The following is a 20,419-nucleotide window of genomic DNA, read 5'->3' on the forward strand; positions in this document are numbered from 1 at the left end:
AACTTACAGTGAATCAGTCTCCTGCATGCCAGACTGGTCTTCATCTGGCAATGGTGTGTGTTACTACATGTGTTTTTTGTTAAGGCCAGGGGGGGGGGGGGGGTGCAATGGTATTAAATAAATCCCAACCCTCCCCTCCCCTCCAACGGTGCTTTGGACCATTTTGACAGTGCAAGCCAGCCAGCGGCGATGCAACCACAAATCAGTCTTAAAAAACAACAACATTCAGCATCTCACTTATTTTTTATGTCAACTACGTCACGGCAGTAGAGGGGAAGGCTGGTGGTTGCCAAACATCCTAGCGGCTGATATTTCTCTCCGCAGTGTCACATGCTTCTCATCATGTCTGCTGGCAGCAACGACACTCTTGTGACACGGCCAACGCAAACCATCAGAAATCAACCCACGTTCTGTGATGATGATCACATTGGGGCCATTTCCAGTTTGGAGAACTCAATTGATTGCCCTGTCAGGAGATGTTTGCGCAGTTAACCGCTTGACAGAACAAAACAAAAACGCACGCCGCTGACGTTTTGTTTTTCCGGACAACTTCCAGATCACACCAAAGTGTGAAACACAGTCCAGTTTCTCTCGTTCTCATTCAAATGTTACAGCCAACAAGCCATGAAGCAAAGCAAAGACACATGAAGAAATGAAGTCTTTTTTTTTTTTTATTAGAAAATGATGACAGTACGTGAACAAAAATAAAGAACCAAAAAGGTGAAATGTTGAAGTTCCTTGTCAAAAGACGGGTCGTAGAAACTAAAGGGTGGTATTAAAAAAAAACATACCAATACAGGGAGAGCGTACTTAGCAGCTTTCCAAACGAAAGAAACTTGACAAGTTGGTCCGAGACTTCCTTGATGATGCACGTAATCCTGATCCATGATCCTCTCCTCTTGATCACGAAGCTCAAACGGCCTTACGGTGGTACTCGGGCGGGGCCACCTCGTAGTCGCTGGCGCTGAAGAGCGTCGCAGAGTTCTTGACGAGGTACCTGCAACCAAGAGACGTGCGTCACGGGTCTGACTTGTTGTACAGAGCCAGCTGATGTGATGACTTGGCAAAAAAGTATTTAAAAAAAAAAAAATCACTCACTTGAGGAAGTCTTGCAGGTAGGTGAGCAGCAGTGCCAGGCTCTTCTCATCCAGGGGAGTGTAAGCCAGCATGGCTCCGATTCGCACTTGCAAGACCAAAGGGGAAGATATTACCAAGGAGCAGCGGAGCGCCAAGAGTGACCCGTTCCTCCGATATCATCAAAATACTGATGCAAATTTCATGTTCCGGCACATTCCAAAAGGTGCTCTCTTGGAATCTGTTGACTATGCAGGACAACCGAGTACAATGGACTCATTGTTGCGTTCAAGGAACATATTGGAGAACCACATGGTAGAGATGTGCCACAAAAAAAAAAAAAAAACATTTTTTTAATTCGATTCTCATAAGAATCGCGGTTCTCATTTAGTACGATTCAGAATCGATTGTAAATGTCCCAAAATCGATTTTATTTGAATTATTTTATACCGTCTTGCCTTTGTTTGTGTGTGCCTTTATTGGGAGAGCTGTTCATGTTGTACTTGATTTGGCCACTTAGGGGCAGTATGGTTCCACGCGGTCTGATACACTGTTAAGTTGTAGCCACTTCAGCGCGTAGAAGGAAAAAGTCCCGATCAAGTTATTCCAATAAAAGTTGTATTTTTGCAGCGTGGAGTGATAAAAGTGCCACAAGTAGCGCGCTAATTAGCATTAGCGAGTCAGACTGGAGTAGATCATTACGATTCTTTGCACATTTATAAATTGAAGCAAAAATCATTGTCAATCAAATCATTTTGAATCAAATCGTTCTTAACCAAGAATCGAACATTCAAAGATTCCCACCCCTATTTACATGGACTTTTTTTTTTACAACCTAATTCAGTTCTAACTGTTCAGATGTTGCAGCAGAAATTGACACAAGACATTTTTCAACCTTCTTTTGTGCAATGTTCTGTGCATACACGAGTGGTAGGTTGTAGTTTGTTTTTAGGTCGTTTTATGCATATACCTCTTTCTCTCAAAGAACTGACACGCACTGTGTAGTTTCCCTTTTGGGAAGCGTGCCAATAACCACAGGAAAAAAAATGATTGCGATACATAAAGACTTTTTAACCTTTTGAAAAGAAAATCATTAAACCAGTATATTGTAGTAAAGCCTAAATGTTTCATTCAATAACATGAGGAACATTTGATAATTCATTTGTCATTGTTATAAGTACATTTCCTAGCAGAGTGTCAGGAAGAAATCACATTTCAACTGCCTTATAAGTAAAAGGACATTGTGCCAACTGTGGCTAATCCCAAAATATAAATGTGGTTTCTTGCCCTATAAAAGAGTGTTTCTGAGGAAAAACTCACGTCATTAGCAGATCATCCCAACCTTGTTTACACCCCCCCAATGTATTTAATTGCCGTCATGTGATTGGATAACTCGATATTCCCATTACTTGGATGGGTGTGACTAAGGAAGTGACTGGTGGGTGTACTCGAATTATGCACTTAAGAGATGCTCTGATGTCATGGGATGCCATAAGCACATTTGTTCATCTCAGTCAATCAGAATTTAATATAGACAACCAAACATTTAATTGAACTACTGAAATGTTTTTCATGATATTCAAATCGACTGTCATGCCCCTATATACATATACGCTATGCTAGTTTGCTAGCAGGTAGGTGTTAAAGTGGACGTCGCTCCCAAAACATGTCTTTACAATAATCTGTTGTATGAGCCCCCACTCATCTAAATGGCATTCCGATTTTTTTTTTTGCGTTTGTGGAATATGAGTAAAGAGCAAAATGTACCTGTTTTTACCCATCTCAGGAGGCGGCCATTTTGTGACTTGCTGTCGATTGAAAATGACATCCGTTGCACAGGTAACAACCAATCATGGCTCAGCTTCAGAAAACAGGTGAGCTGTGATTGGTCATTACCTTCGCCCTGAGCAACTGTGATTTTCAGTCGATAGCAAAATTGTGGCAAAATGGCCGCCCCGTAAGTTGGCTAAAAATGGGTGAACTTTGCCGTTTGACAATATTAATCAGAATGCCATGTTGCTGTTTAGACCGGTTTAGGGGCTTCATAGAATATATTATTATTAAGATCATTTTTAGGTTGACTTCCCCTATACTGTCATAAATTAATTTAGAAAAAAAAAAAGATGATTAAAAATTAAAGGCAGGAGGCAATTAAAATGTTTAATTGTAATTAATCGCATGACTTCACCAGTAATTAACTCATGATTAATCACACATTTTTAATTAAAATTCTAGGTTTTCATTCTCTTGTTAGCAAAAGTGGGGGAAAATGTTAAACTAGTAGAAATAGTTCAAATGAATTTTTGACGTTTATAGCCGCCAATGGCAGTGAATGAATAAAAAAAGAAAAAGAAAAGATTATTAAAAATTCGGGGCGTCAGGTGATTATGTTTTTAATCGTAATTTTATATCTGTTCTAAATGTACAATAAAAAAATAATAGGTTTCATGCAATTGTTAACAAAAGTGGATTTTGTTTTTTAAACTAATAGAAGTAGCTCAAATGATTTTTTGACATTTATAGCCGTCAATGGCAGTGAATGTGTTAACAGTGTTATGCAAAATGGTTTACCAAAGAGCCTTAACAGGTGCGGCGCGCCGTAGATCTGCGACATGGACGTATCGGGGTGGTTGGCCAAGATGTCTGCGTACTGTGGCCTCTCAAATTTGTAGAGCAGCTGCGTGCCCAGCATCACGTTGAAATACTCCCGCACGCCGGCAACAACTTCGCTCACAGCAAACTCCCTGGAGCGAGGAAGAGCAAAGAAGCTTTAGCCTCCAGATTGTTCTTCGGAAAACAAGCAAATCTCTGGGACGATTGCAAACAAGTGTTACTTGCTATCAGAGGTTCCTCTCGATTTCTTGTAGTTTGCGTAATCTTCCAGCACCGCGTCAACGTTCTTCTTAGCGGGCAGATGGAAAAGCTGAAGACAGAAAAGAAAAATGTCACCGCACACCAGGCGACATAACCGATTGTGGAACTGTAGTGGAAAAAAAAAAAAATATTGTTTGGAAATCTAACGAACGGAAGCGGAAATTAATTCTGTTCTTGCACAATTACTCACCGTTTCCCTTTTGAATAGCGAGAGGTGCTTCCTGCATTTTTATCTCGTAAAGACGTTTGTGCTTTTCCCCCCTCTTTTCTCTAAGACTATACCGAAGACGACATTTTTATCCATTGCTTTAATTGGTCAAAACAAACGTGCAAAAGATGCCGCAACATCCAATCAGCTCGAAGTATTGTACAGCAAGCCCCGCCTTTCCCCAACGGATCTGCCGAGTGAAGTTCCAGATTGATAATGTGAAGAACCAATTATCAATCTGGCTTGTGAGGTTAGAAAAATGCCCCGATAGTGTCAATATGCATATCAAATGATTTGCCCATTTACAAGGAATCAAATTCTAAAAATATATACAGTACTTTTATATGCATCCCCACACAAATGAGGACGCTAAGACCCGAAATAAGAAAAGGTCAATGACCTTTTGTGATGAAATCAATTCATATAAATAGCTAACATTTGTCTAATTTGAGAGCTATTCATGTCTAATTTTATGTTTTTCCTACATTGGCAGTTCAAATAATCAGCTATCAAATGCAAAAACGATAAGCATGATTGATGTTCAAGATAATAATTTTTGCCTTTCACAGCTGCTTATTTGAACTGCCACTGCAGGAAAACAAACAATTAGACATTAACTCATTCACTGCCATTGACAACTATAGACGGCAAAAATTCATTTAAACTATTTCTATTAGTTTAACTTTTTTCCCCCGCTTTTGCTAAAAAGAGTATAAAAACCTTTTGTATTTAGAACAGATATGAAATGTGTGATTAATCGTTAGTTAACTAGTAAAGTCATGTGATTAATTAAAAATGTTTAAAAAAAGTATCGCCTGACGGGCCTAATTAAAAAATATATATTAAAAATAAGGGGCATTTAATCATAATTAACCGCAAGATAATTTTATATCTCTTATAAATGTACAATAAAAAAATTCTTGGTTTTCATAAAAAATTAAATGAAACGAAAAAAATGTTAAACTAATAGAAATAGTTCAAATTAATTTTGGCCGTCTATAGTCGTCAATGGCAGGGAATGAGTTAATATGTGTCAAATTGGACAATGTTAGCTGTTTATGTGAATCACAAAGGGTCATTGAGCTTTTCATATTTTGGGTGATAGTGCTCTCCTTTGAGCTCATGTGCCTATCCAAGTATAATTTTTTTGATTCCCTGTGACAAAATGAAAAACAATTGTAGCATTTTTTTTTAAACGCCCCCCCCTTCCTGAAAAAGTTTCCAGCAGTAAGACCGTGTCAAATATGTTCATTAGTCATTTGTGAACCTCAAAAATAAAATACTTTCAAACCTTTGTCTCCAGGATTTGGTAAAGAGACCTACAGGTTGATCCTCTACAAACAGTACAGTAAATGTGAAGCAACATTGTTACCCAAAAACAACACCAGGGGGCAGTGTTTTTCCATTGCCAGGTGCCAGACTGTCTTACCAACCTGTTTTTGTCGTGTAATCAGATCCCAGTCATCCACAAGCCAAGGTTTCAGCTCCTCAGGGATTTTGACTTTAACTTCCACTCTGTTTATGAAGGTCTCCTCCTGCCCAAACGAGATCAAGTTTCATGATGTTAAACGAGACAGCGGACAATGCCCAATGCCCCCTCCCCCGCACAGAACAAACACGGCATCATGTGATCCAACGCAGGAGAGTGGCGAACATACACTTTCAACAGTGGGGTCAACTCGAGCCCTCTTCTTTCGTGGAGGGTGGGTGGGATCACTTCCTGAACTCGGACCTTCTCCCGGACCAGGAGCTAGAACAGACAAACACACTTAACTCTCCCTCCATGATACAAATACAAATTTGTTGGTGGTGTTTTTCTTTTTCTCTTTTTGGTAACAATCAATCTATTTTAATAGGATTTTTTTTAATGTAACTTAATGAATAAAATACCAACTGATAATCTGTGCGTTGAACTAAAAGACAGACATTATGTGTTGCATTTTGAACAAAAACCCATCCATCCATTTTTCCTACGTGCTAAAAAAATATCAACTACATATTAACAAGTCAGATAGAACCAGCTTATTTAAAAAATACAATAAAATCTGAAGCATAGAGTTTATAGGTGAAAACTTATGTCAAATAATGTCATGGCCTTATTTTTATTATTATTTTTAAACATAATCCACTGTAAGTGACAAATATTTTTAACTCATTCACTGCCATTGACGGTTATAGACGTCAAAAATTCATTTGAACTATTTCTATTAGTTTAACATTTGTTTACAAGAGTATGAAAACCTAGAATTTTATATTGTACATTTAGAACAGATATAAAAATGTGATTAATCCTGAGTTAGCTATTGAAGTCATTAATTACAAATAATTTTAATCGCCCGATGCCCCTAAATTTTAATCATCTTTTTTTTTTTTCATTCACTGCCGTTGACGGCTATTCACGTCAAAAATAAATTTTAACTATTTATATTAGTTAAATTTCCCCCCCACTTTTGTTAACAAGAGTATGAAAACCTAGATTTTTTAATTATAATTAATTGCATGACTTCAATAGTTAACTCTTGATTAATCACAAATTTTATATCTGTTCTAAATGTACAATAAAAACATTTTCTAGGTTATCTTACTCTTGTTAATAAAAGTGGAAAAAAAAGGAAACGAATAGAAATAGTTTAAATTAATTTTTGACGTCTATAGCAGACAAAGGCAGTGAATGAGTTAAAAACAGATGCAGTAAATAAAAATAGAGCTTTTGTAACACATAAAAACAATGTCAGTCTACAATAATAGCGATCAACACATGACATGATTGACTCTATTATACACAGTCAAAGGCACATACTCACTTTTTTGTTTGTTCTTTTTGGTTTTCCTGAAATCGAAACAAGAGATATTCAAAACTATGATCGAGTATTACAAAGCAGGATTTGCAATAAACACAGAATGTTGCACTTACACGTCGTTTTTCTGTGAAGTAGCGGGTATCTTCTTATTCGGTGCAGCACCCCTCATTCTTCCTTCAACATAATGGTCTCTACGGTTGGAAAAGAAGCAACAAAAAAAGTAAAAAAAAATACCACAGCTATTATAGATAACCAATCATCAGGTGCAATCTTAGATATGCAGGACTCATGTACTGTACATGTTTATGTAAAAAAAAACAAGGCATAAACAGTGGATATAAAAAGTCTACACACCCCAGTTTGAATTATGCTTTTTGTGTTACAATAAAATAAGCAAGAAAAATCAGTTAAAAACTTTTTTTTACACCATTAATGTGACCTATTTTGTTTTCAAGAGGATAATTAAAAAAATCAGCAAGTAAAATGTGGTTGCAAAGGTGTGCACACCCTTTAAACTGGAATGTGACTGCGTTCAGAATGAAGAAATGCCATTGAAATTCAAGTTCAATGGGAGTCAGCCTACACCTGCTATCATTAATCAGTTAATTCTGAACATAGCCACACCAAGGGTTTGCACACATGTGAAACCAAATTATTTCAGTTTAATTCCTCTCAAGAAATGTTTTTAAAATGTGTTGGCCATGTTATAGATCACATTACTGGTGGAAAAAAGTTTTTTAAATTATTCAACATTTGTCTTTTTATACATATTTATTTATATATATATATATAAAATACATGGCATTTGGACAGAAATGTGTTGACATTTTTGTAACCACTGTATGGTTTCTGAAGGTGTTAAACTGCAGAATCGGCGAACGGACATACTGGTTGGCCTTCTGAAGCTCTTTCTGTTTCTGCAGATTGCTGTCCACATACTTCAGCACTCTACTCTCAGGAACCCATTCGTCCCAACTAGAAAGAAGCATGAGAACAAATAAGACAATAAAGCATTTATGCCATCCAAAACACAAATGTGAATTGACTCACTTACTTTTTATTCCACCCGCTATAATGAATGAAGTACTTGATTTGTTTCTCCTTGACGTTTATCTTAACACACTGCGAAGAAGCATTATTGGCACACTTTGAGAAGGAGATCTAAGAAGACATTCGGAAAAGAAAGCGTGCTGTGCAAACTTACCTTAGCTTCGTAGAGCAATGGCCCATGAAAACACAGCACTCTTTCACCTGGAAACAACATTCATTCACATACAGGTCAGCATTACAATTACATTTTTGGATGCTATATTACACAAGCTAAGCTGTACAAGATGGCAAACAAATCATCTTATATTCTGAGAGAGAAACAGGCACACGGATGACGTAATGGAGAACAAACTACTCATTTATTTGCACTAACCGAGTTGAGCACACGTCAACCAACCGCGACTATTAGATTTAGCCAAGACAGGCTAACAGCTATCTCAGAAAGGGCTGGGAGAGGGTCTAAATATTGCAGGTGAAAACCTTTTTGAATTGATTTTGAGTTGGCTTTGACGTTATGATGATATAATTTACATTATGCAACACAAATGAAGATAATACCGGGAATAAAGACATGAACTCATGCAGAGTGCTCATAGCAACAACAATGAAAGCTAGCAGCGCTCGAGATGTTAGCTAATGTGTGAGCTCCATTCCATCTACTTGGACGTTAACTATCATCGCGATTCTATCACAGTACAAACAGAAAGAACGGTACCTTCTTGAAATTTAGGTTTCGGGTCCTGTTTCGGCGCCATTCACGGATTAAACGATCAAAATAGGGGAAAAATCGCCAGCTCCCATTCCAATCTGAAACGGTGCCGCTCACTTATAGACGTCATCACCGATCTGGTGACGTCACCAAACGCGACCAAGCATAGCGCGACAGTGTTTTTGTTTATGGAATGGTTACTTTTTACTTCTGTTCTTATGCAAACTCTACCTTGTTCTAGTTTTTTTTTAATACGACGAACATGAAACGTGAATTAAAAGATAGTTTTCCTATCGTAGAAGAAATGGAGAAAGGAGAAAATATACACTAACTTCCTGTCTCAATTTACTGGCCTGTTTAACACAATACTAGTAGGACTCCATTATCAATTATCATACACTACATCACTTTCATAATAAATGAAAATGACATACTTGTAATTCATGACTATTTTTTGGGGACCAATTAGATGAAACTGAATAATTTACGAGAGCGCCCTGGATGGAAATACTGCCAGGGTTCAAGTTGTATTTAAATGCTCTGCTTAAAGACGTTCCAAACCATTTTTTTTTCTCAATTTGATTAACTATAACGTTTGGAAATGTCTTTGTCAGTATTACATATTATTCAGCCTGTGAATCGCAGCTTGAATAAAACCTCTAAAATAAATGATCAACCACGCAGGCACCTTTTCCTGTTTAATTCTTATAAATATCAAACAGCACAGTAGACCTCTTAGCGGTTCAAAATGCTCAAAGCCTCTATTGAGTTATTGACATCATCTGATAGGTAAAACGGACAGAGAAACAGAAAATGTTACAATGTATGTCAAGCAACAATGACATTTTTAAATAGCATTAATTATATCATTACAAAAGAAATATCACATACAATGATAGCAATGCATAGCCACGACCCAAACAAATGCTGAAAATTTATGATAATAAATAATAATTATAAGCATAGGTCGAGAAAAAAAAAATGCTTTCATGTTGACTTCAATAGTTGGGCTAAAATGGGTGGTGGGGATGACTTCCCAAATATCTTGTAAGTTAAAAAAAACACTAAATAACTTATGGCCCCTCAAAGCAAAGGAACAGCCGTTAAACAGGTGAGCTTTGAATTTCCATTTCCAAAAACGCAAACTGCTGTGTTGTCAAAGTAGTTTTTACTGGTCAATGCTTCACTTATGTGTAGAGCCTGAAAGGAGAAAGCAAGTGCATCCAATCTGAAAGGGGAGCGGAGAGTAAGTTTTCCCACTTTGCTGACATTGATCTGATACAAAATGAATGCGGAGCAGTAAGAAGAGAAAATGTAAATTTCCGTTTTGGTGATGCTTATTGTATCAAACCCATTCATTCACACACCGAAGAAGAATTTCCCTACAATACTGATTATATATACCTAGCTTCAATTAATGGTGGACAAGAATCTGCTTCATCTGACTCAAAATGGCAAGCAAAAGGAAAGCAATAACATTGAAGGACCTGCTTTGTATTTCTAGTGGCAACAGTTCAAGGCAAGGGGAATGCTTAAAAAAAAACAGTATACATCCAACATAACTTACATTATAAATAAGTCCTTAAAATAATGCAACCCGCAGCATGAATGTCTACAGTGATGGCAAAACACTTTCTGCTGTCAACATTATTTTTTTTTTTTACAGAAACTGTGCGATTTAGAAAAAGTTACCCTTTTTCCTTGTTTGCTGTGACTTGCCTTGTGAACACTCGCAACAATGCCCATTTTCTTTTGATGCTAAATATCATGTTCCATAAGGGCTCTCGCCTCATGAGGGTTCTGTGCACGCAATATAATAAACTAATGCCATTGACATGGAATATCGAAAACAAAACTGTAAAAACCAAGTACAAAAGGTACAATATAATCAAAGGACCACATGAAGAGGTGTGAAAAAGTCTTCAGTATTCACAGAAAATATTGAACTGAAGCGACCCACTGGACAGGAAGTGTCCTAAGTTTATATACACAATAAGTAAATTGAAAATAGATTTTCCTCTCTGTACATAGTACTGTATTCTTTCAGCTCTCTCGTCCGTATTTACAAAGATCTCGTCTCAATGTCTCCCTTGTGCATCAGTGGTCTGTGAGTATCTAATCCAGAGAGATGACGTCCGATATAGAGCCGTAAATGGCCGCCGCCGCCTCCACCGAGGACCTCGACAGTCCCGAGATGCCGTGGCTGTCCCTGTCGCGCTCTCGGTCTTTGTCCCGCAGACTGCTGGAAGACACCAAACTGCTGGTGCTGCCGCTGTTGCTGCCTCCATTGGTGGCTGCCAGCGTGCTGCTGCCCGGGGTGCCCGGCGGCTCCCGCAACATGGGGGACGAGCCGTAGGGAAGGTAGCGGTTGAGGAGCAGGTCCGAGTCTTCTGAGGCCGAGGCCGACGCGGCCGCCGCCGCGGCCATCACCATGTTGTAATGCTGAATGAGCAGAAGAGACGAGAAATGGATGTTTAGGCGGAGCGAGTTTGATGATGTCCACGTGTGGGTCATGATGGGTGTACCTGATTGTCGCCTTGGAGGAAGGAGAAGAAATTTAAATCTGTAAAAAAAAAATAATAATAATAATTAGGAACATATTTTGAAAAGCAGCTCAACACATTGACAATTATGTCTAAAGAATGAAATTTTCAAATCGTAAAGGCTGCAATCGTGCAGAAAAGAAAGAAAAAAGCTCACTCTAGGTTGGTCAGCTTTAAATTCTGTGTATATCATATTTATTCATTTATACCGTGTCGAGATAAGTTCAGTGCTTAAGAAGTGCAGTCCACATGTCATCATTCATGAAAAAATTAGGAGATAAAACTAATTCCCAAAGAAGGGCTAGTTTCAACAAAGGCCGTCAGGATTAGGGCTATAATAGTTTTATATATAATATAGTTACTACTTATTTCATTTTGACATTTGTTTTTCAAATTCAGCTAGTTGTAATGAATTTTTAGAGCGGTTTTGTTAGTTTTTAATACCGGCATTTCACATTTGAAAATGCTTCGTTTTATTTAGATTTTTATTAGTTTCAGTGTTCATTTTACTTTTTTATATACTGTAGATGGAGAAATTGTCGAGTGCAAGATAATTAAGTAAAGTACAATTCCCAAATGACTGTTAGAACTTCCTTCTTCCAAACGACCATACATTAATATAATGGTCTGCTGCATAATGGCGGATAAGCACCTGCGGACTCCTCAATTATTCATTGATTTAAAAAAAAAAGGGGGGGGGGGGGTTCGATATTTAATTATTTTTTTTAAATTTGTTTGTTAATAAAATATTGATTAATATATAAAAACAAATATATACACTCTAAAAAGAGAATTGTTGAACCAATTTAAGATTACAAATTGAATTGCTGACCAACTTTAAAAAATTGCTAGCACACGATTGAATTAAGTTAGTCCGAAGTGAATATATTAAGTTTAGTTAATTGAGTTCATTAAACTTCATATGAATTAAGTTAATCCAAAGTGACTCCAATGTATTAAGTTTAATGAACTCATAATTCTTTAACTTAATTTATTCACTTTTGACTAACTTATTTCAGTCGTGTGTTAGCAATTGAAGCAATTTTTTTAAGTTGGTCAGCAATTCAATTTTTAATCTTAAATTGGTTCAACAATTCGCTTTTTAGAGTGTATATTTTATTACTTTATTTATTTTTATATTTATCAATATTTTATTTACAAACTAATAAATTGTTTTAATATATATTAAAACCCTCCCTATAAATATATATAAGATAATTAAAAATAAAAATATTAATTTGTTATTTCCAATGGGGTAAAAAAAAACAAAAAACAATCTGGCTTGGTATGACCTGAAAGGTCGTTATGCACTTGATAACACAAACACTTCCAGTGTGGACTGGCCGTTGTATTTTAAACACTGCTGCAGGCCTACCTGGCAGGTCATTAGCTGAGTGATAAAAGTGGCGGTAGTCCTGAATAAGTGGTGGCGGTGGAGGAATGTAGCTGGTCTCCAAAGGGGGCATGCTGGGAGCTCTTGTCACCGGTGACGTCTGGTTGTGAAGGTTCAGCACTCTGCGAGGAGCAAAACAACCGTTGCGTCATGTCATGAGTTGGAGAAAGAAACGCGATTGGTTTCAGTGGAGGTTGCGGACTGACCCCTTCGTTGGAGGCGGAGAGATGGGCGACAGTGACGGACAGGCCCTTTTAGCAGGCGGCTCATCATCCAGCTCGTCTTCCGACGAGCTGTCCAGTGTCAGGTCGATCACGTCTACTTTCTTACTGGTTTCATTGGCTGACCCCCGTTTCTGCTCATGGCTGTCTGTTTTAGGCACATCTGCGCACGCACGCACACACCCAGCAAAGTTACATATATTACACACAGAACGGGGTTCCTTCATCCTTGGTAGTATGTAGCGGTACTCACCGCTGTCTACTCCATAGTAGGGGCCAGACACCTCCTGCACTTCTTTTTTTGACCTCATGGGCGCCCAACTTCCGTCCTCTTTGAACTGAATTTCATCACAGTCAGAACAGCTGTTCAGGATTTCCATGAACAACCTGCAAAAACAGTATGACGCCTGAAAACAAATGCCTTTTCATCATTGCCCCTGGCCAAACAACCCCCGCCCACAAAATGCTATTTTCCCTTCCGGGATTTGCTTTATTTCTTATTATACCAAACAAGATTTGAAATATTAACTTCCACATATCGAAAATAATGTTTTCTTTACAGATAAGAACATAAGGGCTTCCGCTTGGACCAAAACATTTATGTATAATAAATTTGATAGTGTTTATTGTAAAAAATTATTACAGCTTGTGCTGGTAAAAATACATGGGAAGAGAACCTTGAAAAAACATTAACTCATTCCCTGCCCTAAATTCATAAACAAAACAAAAAAGATTATTAAAAATTAGGGGCAAGAGGCGATTAAATGTTTTTAATTGTAATTAATCACATGACTTCACTAGTTAACTCGCGATTAATCACAAATTCTCTATGTTCTAAATGTACACTAAAAAAATTCTAGGTTTTCATTATCTTGTTAACAAAAGTGGAAAAAATGTTAAACTAATAGAAATAGTTCAAATGAATTTTTGACGTTTATAGCCGTCAACAGCAGTGAATGAATAAAAAAAAAAGAAAGAAGAAAATATTATTTAAAATTCGGGGCATCAGGCGATTAAAGCTTTTAATCGTAATTAATCGCATGACTTCACTAGTTAACTCGCGATTAATCACAAATTTTATGTACAAAACTAAATGTACAATGAAAAAAATCTAGATTTTCAACAAAAGTGGTAAAAAAATGTTAAACTTATACAAATAGTTCAAATTAATTTTTGACTTTTATAGCTGTCAATGGCAGTTAATGAGTTAAATTGCAACTTCAATATCAAAATTAAATTATTTTTTAAAAATCATTCAGCATCATGGTAGTGGCGACAAATCTCAAATAAGAAAGTCACAAAAAAAAACCCCATCACAAATAAGCTTGAAGTAATCAATAATTGCTTAAACCCGCCACTAGTTCAAACGTAATCGAAACGTACAGTCCAAGAGTTAACAGCAGTGCAACTCAACAGCTGCGAACAATGTGCTCACCCATCTATAATGAGGTGCTCGTATGGCGCCTTCTTGTCACACACTGGACACACCCATGTCGGCTTCTTCTCATTCATTTGGATATAAAGCGTAGCATCAAAGCACTGGAGGTGGGAGCACGTCAACGCTCGGCACGCGATTGTCAGCCTCATCTTTCCGAGCTTTAAAAATAAATGAATAAAGCATGACGTGAAGTGCTTCGCATTGATACGTGTATTGTCAGAGTCGAGATAAAAATGGTCAAACGCACAGGACACAGAAGAGACACTCGTAGACTGGTGGTGGCAATCTCGCTCTCCGGGTCAGCTGTCAATTTCTCTTTGACTGCGAAGAAACCAGAAAAGCACAAAAGATAAATAAATGCATTTTCTCAAATATTGGGTGTTTATTTGCTCGACTGTAGAGAGGACTAGGTATTATAACAAAGGCGCTTTAATTCTATGAAGGCATCCTTAATAACATTTGAAAATCATTTTAAAACAAATATTATCAATGTATTTGATTCCACATAGGATTATAATTAGCTTTTTATACCAGTATAATTTGATTATAATGTTTCAGTATCATGACATATATTTGTACAAATGGCTCACAAAAGAATCAGATGTCATGAAGTCTCAATGTCTTTTTTCCTGGTGGGGGATTTTTTTAATTATTTTTTATTAGTTGTTTAAGCGTACGATGAGGCACTAATAGAGGACATACGTTATATATTTTTTTATTTGTCATCTTTTCAAATCAGCTCTTGTATTCACGATTACATTTCAATGAGCTTCCTGTGTGCTGTGATTTGCTCAATCTGGCAAAGGAGCTTTTTAAAAGCAATAAATAGTTTTTGACTTGTTACAGACCTATGTTTGCCTTTCCGTACTTTTTAACAAATGGTGTGCCACACAAAACGGGATCATGAAACAAAACCTGGACTGAAGAGTCCTGGACTGGAGAAGATGAATAATTAGCAAGTAGGCCATGTGGTTTGGGTGGAAGCAGTAAAGAATGTTTATATATTCACTGGCACACATAACAGCGGTGAATATTTTTTCAAGAAGAGAGGACATTTTCAGAGGCTGGTGTGTGTGCAAGTGCTGGATTATTGTGGTAGAAGTGAAACAAACAGCACACTTGGATAAATAAACGTGTTTGCAGCTGGGCAGCAGAAACTTCCTGCTTTCATTTTGACAATGGAATGCATTACAAACTTGTCACAAAATACAGTACTTATTATTACAGAAGTGGGTCAGACAACAACATGAACAGTTTAATAAAGCAGCCAGCCATGCAATAAAACTTCAATTCACCCAAGATCATATTGTTCCATTTAAAGAAATGAATTGAAAGAAATTGAAAATGTGGCTAGAAACAACAAAAGTGTTAGCAGTAAGGGCCTCGTAGTTTTGAAGAGTGCTTTACAAAATCCGAGAATCCTAAAAATACCAATACTTTGTGATAAACATGTTATTTGTAAACTCTCAAAGATAATCGATATATCATTCAATATTGGATAAGTTAGCAAATGTGTCAAAGTTTATTGATGCCGAAACCAAGATAAATCATTGCAAAACTCATGAATGTGGCCTATAACCTAACCTGTGGAATTCCATCAAAAAAAGGAACATCTGAAATGTGTAATGTGTATCAAAAAATTCTTTTTTTTTAGTTGAGTTTTACAAGTTAAAGGTCACATTGCAAACTGGTGCAAAAAAAGAAGAAAAAAAGAAGAAGTTCTAACGCTGTTATTTTATTGCATATGAATGTAATAAAATGCTTAATTTGATATGCTGCCAAATTTATTTTTGATGGATCTATTTAGAATGTGAAGATAAAGAAATCCTGACTGTGACATGAATCCATTTCTTGAGTTGTTCAAGCAAATAAACTTACTCAGAGCTCTGGAGTGGTCAGGATTCCTGATTCCTCTGGCTCGTAGTCTTTGCAACAACACCGCGGACGACTGCTGCATTACCAAATAAACAGCCATGGAAAAACTCTGACAAGAGATGCGAAAAGGGGGTCATGCTGAGGTGACTCACTTTCTCCTCAAAACATCTGTTTTCGCAAAGACTTTCCGAAGTTCTTACCCTCCCAATTTCCGAAGTCCACGATACAACAATTGTGTTGGGGACTGTAGTGGACAGTCGCACAAGGGAGGTTATGTTTATGGGGCGGCTGGGTCTTTTTGGTTCGACTCCATTTTTGGTGGGAGGAAGGTATCCCTGGCAAGTGAAAACAAAAAAAAAAATCAGCACATTTCTATTATTCCACACCCTTCGCGGTGGCCGACACTTGAATAAACAACATAGTCTGTGGATGGCGAGGCTGAACTCACGGGGAGATTGCAGGGCTTTCCATTCACCTTCACACATAAATTTGGAGGGAAATGATCTTCCTGGGGACAGCTCGTCTCTGATAGACAAAACCTGGAAGACAAAAGAAGACGCTGCAGAGCAATGCTATTGATTTTTTTCCCCTTTTCTTCAAAAGGGTGACCTACTTGTGCTCGTGGCCATAAATGGTCTTAGAAAGGAAATTAGATGGTCTTATAGCCTTTGCCATTAACATGCTTTATTTTCTTTCTAACCTCCTTCAACAATTCTTCGTTGTGGTCAATGTTTAGTGTGGTACACACCATGTCGCCAAACAGCACAGGGACTGCTTGTCACCCTTTATAGATAGAACCAGTGCTTCTCAGGTGTTTTTTGTGGAAGAAGAAAAATATTTCGCATCCACTCAACTCTCCGCCGCGACTATAAATAGTAACATTTGTTTATAAAATTGTTGTCAATATACCTTTGCAGAGGAGCTAATACTCTTTTCGCTAACTCTTGACACCTACTGACGCGCAATTACACTTTATTCTAGTAAGGCAGTCAAATTATTTTCCATCTTTTCTACGGGTATCGTCGGTTTTGTATTGAACCATAAAATCCTGGCATGATTATCAAGGCAGAAGCAGATTGCCACAGGGACAAGAAACTGAGTATAAAAAAGATGGTGGATTTCTTGGAGAGGCTGTTGGCAATTGCCTGCCTGAAACTGTGTATTTTGGCAAAAAAGACTCCCATTGTTTGACTTTCTTGCCGCCATATTATTATAGCTCATGTGTATTTTGGATTGGCTGTCAGACCTGGATGTCTCGAACCCACTCACTGGTGATTCAAATTTTGAATTGTAGCAAAACTAGTGGCCGAAACCCACCACGTGGCTCAATAGGCAGCAGGCCTACATATGATATGCTATTTTCACTACCACACTCCTGGTTGCCTAAAAAAGATCTTCCCTGTTGTGATTTTTATTTTATTTTTTACAAAAAGATACCACACTCCACTAGCTGGTTTGTACCTTAATTGGATCTGAACAGCAAAGTCACATTTGGTCCCCGATATATCCCTTAAAAAAAGAGAGAGAAAATAAAACAGATGTTAAGAGTTTCCTTCGGTTCCGCCCTCATTGCATCTTTTTGCTCTTTGACAGTATTAACAAGAGCGGTGTCGCTTACATGGAGCTGCTGATCTGTTGAACTTGTAGCGGCGTTAAAGCGAAGGCATAACAAGCTTCCTGGAACCGCTGACTGCTGTCGGAGGCTACAATAAACAAAAGGAGACAGGAGTCAGCGCAGGGGAAACCTACAGGCATCTCTGAGCACAAACGTGACAAATCAAAAGCTCACTCAGGCTGGTGGGCTTAATGAGCTCGTCCAGGACGTCGTAGAATGGCAATCTTTGCAGTTTGACGTCAGGGTGAACAGGGTGCAGGGCTGAGGGCAGGTGAGGCAGACTGAGGTCATGCTTGGGCCCGAGCAGTGAAACAGGCAACAGCGGCGAGGGGGAACCGTGGCTGTCGAAGAGGCCCGCGGGAAGGCTGGAGCCGGAATGGACGCCGGGCAGCGCGAGGTCCACCGGCGAAACCATTTTGGTGGGGAATCTACGTCTGTACAGCTCTTTAATCTTCATCTGCATAGCAGGGCTGCAACCAGCCTTTACTAAGTGCAGCGCTTTGGTCAGAAGTTCGTGTTTGCGCCCGTGCTTATTCCGTCCAGCAAAACCCAACAAGACTTGCAGCTCAGAAACTCGAAGGCTCATTACCATTTGCTGGGGGGAAAGAAAGTCAAGTTAAGGGACTCGCTCTCCGACAAGAATGCACTACTACATTAAAATCCATCATTTTGCATTGCAGTCACCCACCTTACATCGAAATTGAAGAACGAAAATAAACATGTTTTGATTTTTATTTGACTATCACTGTGAAAGCCTGGTTTCGCAGCCTTCTAAATATTCACAGCAACACAGCACTTTGAATAGAGCCAAAACTAGAGGCAGATTGGGTTTTTTTTTTTTGAAAGAGGGAATGGACTTTTGCAAAAGCATCACCACATAAAAAAAAAACACACTCGATTGTGATTACAAAAAAAGCTGGGACACGTTTGTTCAAACAAAATGTGTACATAGTATAAAAGTCGAACATCTGACATTTGTGTTTTAGTTAGGCCGAGGTGACAACATTGGTTGTCCATAACAGAAAAAGAGAACTTCACCTTAATGAAGAAAATGATTGTTACACACCAGATAAAAAAATCGAATATGGATTATTTTGTTTTGGAGTGTGCCTAAATGACAATTGCGTGCCTATCTCAAGTGATTAAGTCAAATTTTGTGTTGTTTATTTTCCATTGTTTACATTTTATGTTACTAAAAAAGAACAACTTATTAGTATATTAACAAGATAGAAGTATTAGAGAATAGGACTAGATACGTTTTTGTACTTCCTACCCCTTTTGAACATGCAAATTATGATATTATTGACGAATTATTTTCTTCCTTTTTTTTTTAACTTCAACTTGTATTTTATAATAGTAATGTGTGTATGTTTATATGTTCAATAAACCAAACCAAATTTAGGCCACGGATCTGTGCGTTATCATAAGAACCAAATGTCTGAAGTAAAGTGAAAACAATTGCTCAGCGGTTTGTGGATTTAAATGGCTCTGATTATTTGCAGCATCAGTATATGTAGTCACAAGACTTATCTGAAAATATGGCGTGGAAGCGAGCTGTCAAAATTACAACATATATTGATACATTAAACATATAGCGAGGAGTTTGAAAAAGTAAGAATATCCAGCTATTAACAGTAAATAGGCAGGAGACGACGTTTATTACACACACACACATGCTAGCTAAGCTAACTAGCCGACTGATGGCGGGGAAATGAAAAAATATTCATCTTTTCAACTTAGTCTTAAATTTAAACGCCCACAGATATTACTGCTGATCAACATAGTTTGGATGGTGATCAGTTCCTGTCATGATTTCACAAAAATTACATAAGAAACAACGCTACCTATAGCGACGTGAAACTGCCTTCCAGGGAATAGACCGAGCCCGTTTTATAAGATACGGCGGTCTGGCTGCTTATCTTCGAGTAATGTCAGTGGGAGCTGGCTGGCGTGGGTCTGTTTTCAAGGCGTTGACGTTATTGTAGACTCGTTTTAAAATCCGAGGCGGGATCGTCTTGTAATCTGCAGGAGAACAGCACAGCACAAGGCAAGCTAACTAACGGATCGTCGGCAACAATAACAAAGCTAAGGCTAGCAGGTTAGCCAGCCAGCTAACAGTTTGTGTGGTGCCTGTCACCCTTCCTGTGGCCGCACGTGGATTGATAAAAGCGCTGTTCGCTATTTGATTGTCGAGAGATGGTGTTTCCGTTATTTGAAATTCAAACGTGACAGTGCTAAGCGCCGATTTGTCAACCTAGCGGAGGGGCTCGCTTTACCTTCAGTTCCGTACTCTCCGCCATCTTGTGACATTGTGTACGCATGCGCAACAGCGATCCTCGGGGGACTTGTCGCTTCTTCATATCAGACGAGAGGGGGCGAAGTTGCTCTATTCAAACTCTATATACGGCTCTGATTCAAACCAACTATGCTGTATTAAATTGGTGACGTTTTAGCACTAAGCCTTTTTTCAAATCAGTGTTAGATTCAGTGGAATTTGTAGATTTGGACAATAAAATTACATTGTCTGTCATGTTATAAAAAAAAAACATCTAGATGAACTGAATTGATTTGCTTTTATTTGTTTGTTAACTCAAAATAAAACTAAATTTCCGGCTCGG

General features: G+C 38.0%; 2 protein-coding genes across 5 annotated transcripts; both read right to left on the reverse strand.

Moving 5' to 3' along the window:
- Window positions 1-664: 664 nt before the first annotated feature.
- On the reverse strand, window positions 665-8,867 carry morf4l1 (mortality factor 4 like 1). The gene is made up of 12 exons (XM_086074858.1): window positions 8,723-8,867; window positions 8,162-8,208; window positions 8,012-8,079; window positions 7,846-7,932; window positions 7,071-7,148; window positions 6,961-6,986; window positions 5,815-5,906; window positions 5,590-5,691; window positions 3,909-3,997; window positions 3,646-3,818; window positions 1,099-1,183; window positions 665-997 (listed from the first exon to the last, which is right to left on the reverse strand). Exons 1-12 carry the CDS (start codon window positions 8,760-8,762, stop codon window positions 913-915), a joined length of 972 nt encoding a protein of 323 aa, XP_085930984.1. The 5' UTR covers window positions 8,763-8,867; the 3' UTR covers window positions 665-912.
- A 534-nt stretch (window positions 8,868-9,401) lies between these two features.
- pias1b (protein inhibitor of activated STAT, 1b) lies at window positions 9,402-20,122 on the reverse strand. 4 transcript variants are annotated; one of them, XM_086074578.1, is made up of 15 exons: window positions 20,078-20,108; window positions 19,646-19,823; window positions 17,976-18,396; window positions 17,805-17,889; window positions 17,648-17,695; window positions 16,635-16,725; window positions 16,387-16,521; window positions 16,190-16,295; window positions 14,559-14,632; window positions 14,309-14,469; window positions 13,127-13,260; window positions 12,859-13,036; window positions 12,635-12,774; window positions 11,242-11,279; window positions 9,402-11,158 (listed from the first exon to the last, which is right to left on the reverse strand). In XM_086074578.1, exons 3-15 carry the CDS (start codon window positions 18,391-18,393, stop codon window positions 10,832-10,834), a joined length of 1,935 nt encoding a protein of 644 aa, XP_085930704.1. In that variant the 5' UTR covers window positions 18,394-18,396; window positions 19,646-19,823; window positions 20,078-20,108; the 3' UTR covers window positions 9,402-10,831. The 4 variants fall into 4 exon arrangements, with proteins under 4 accessions (XP_085930704.1, XP_085930703.1, XP_085930705.1 ...); XM_086074577.1 differs by lacking the exon at window positions 19,646-19,823 and having other exon boundaries at window positions 20,078-20,122; XM_086074579.1 differs by lacking the exon at window positions 20,078-20,108 and having other exon boundaries at window positions 19,646-20,066.
- Window positions 20,123-20,419: the final 297 nt, after the last annotated feature.

This window comes from Leptonotus elevatus, chromosome 4, assembly GCF_054856555.1.
Source record: "Leptonotus elevatus isolate MCC_2025b chromosome 4, RoL_Lele_1.0, whole genome shotgun sequence".
Classification (NCBI taxonomy): Eukaryota; Metazoa; Chordata; class Actinopteri; order Syngnathiformes; family Syngnathidae; genus Leptonotus; species Leptonotus elevatus.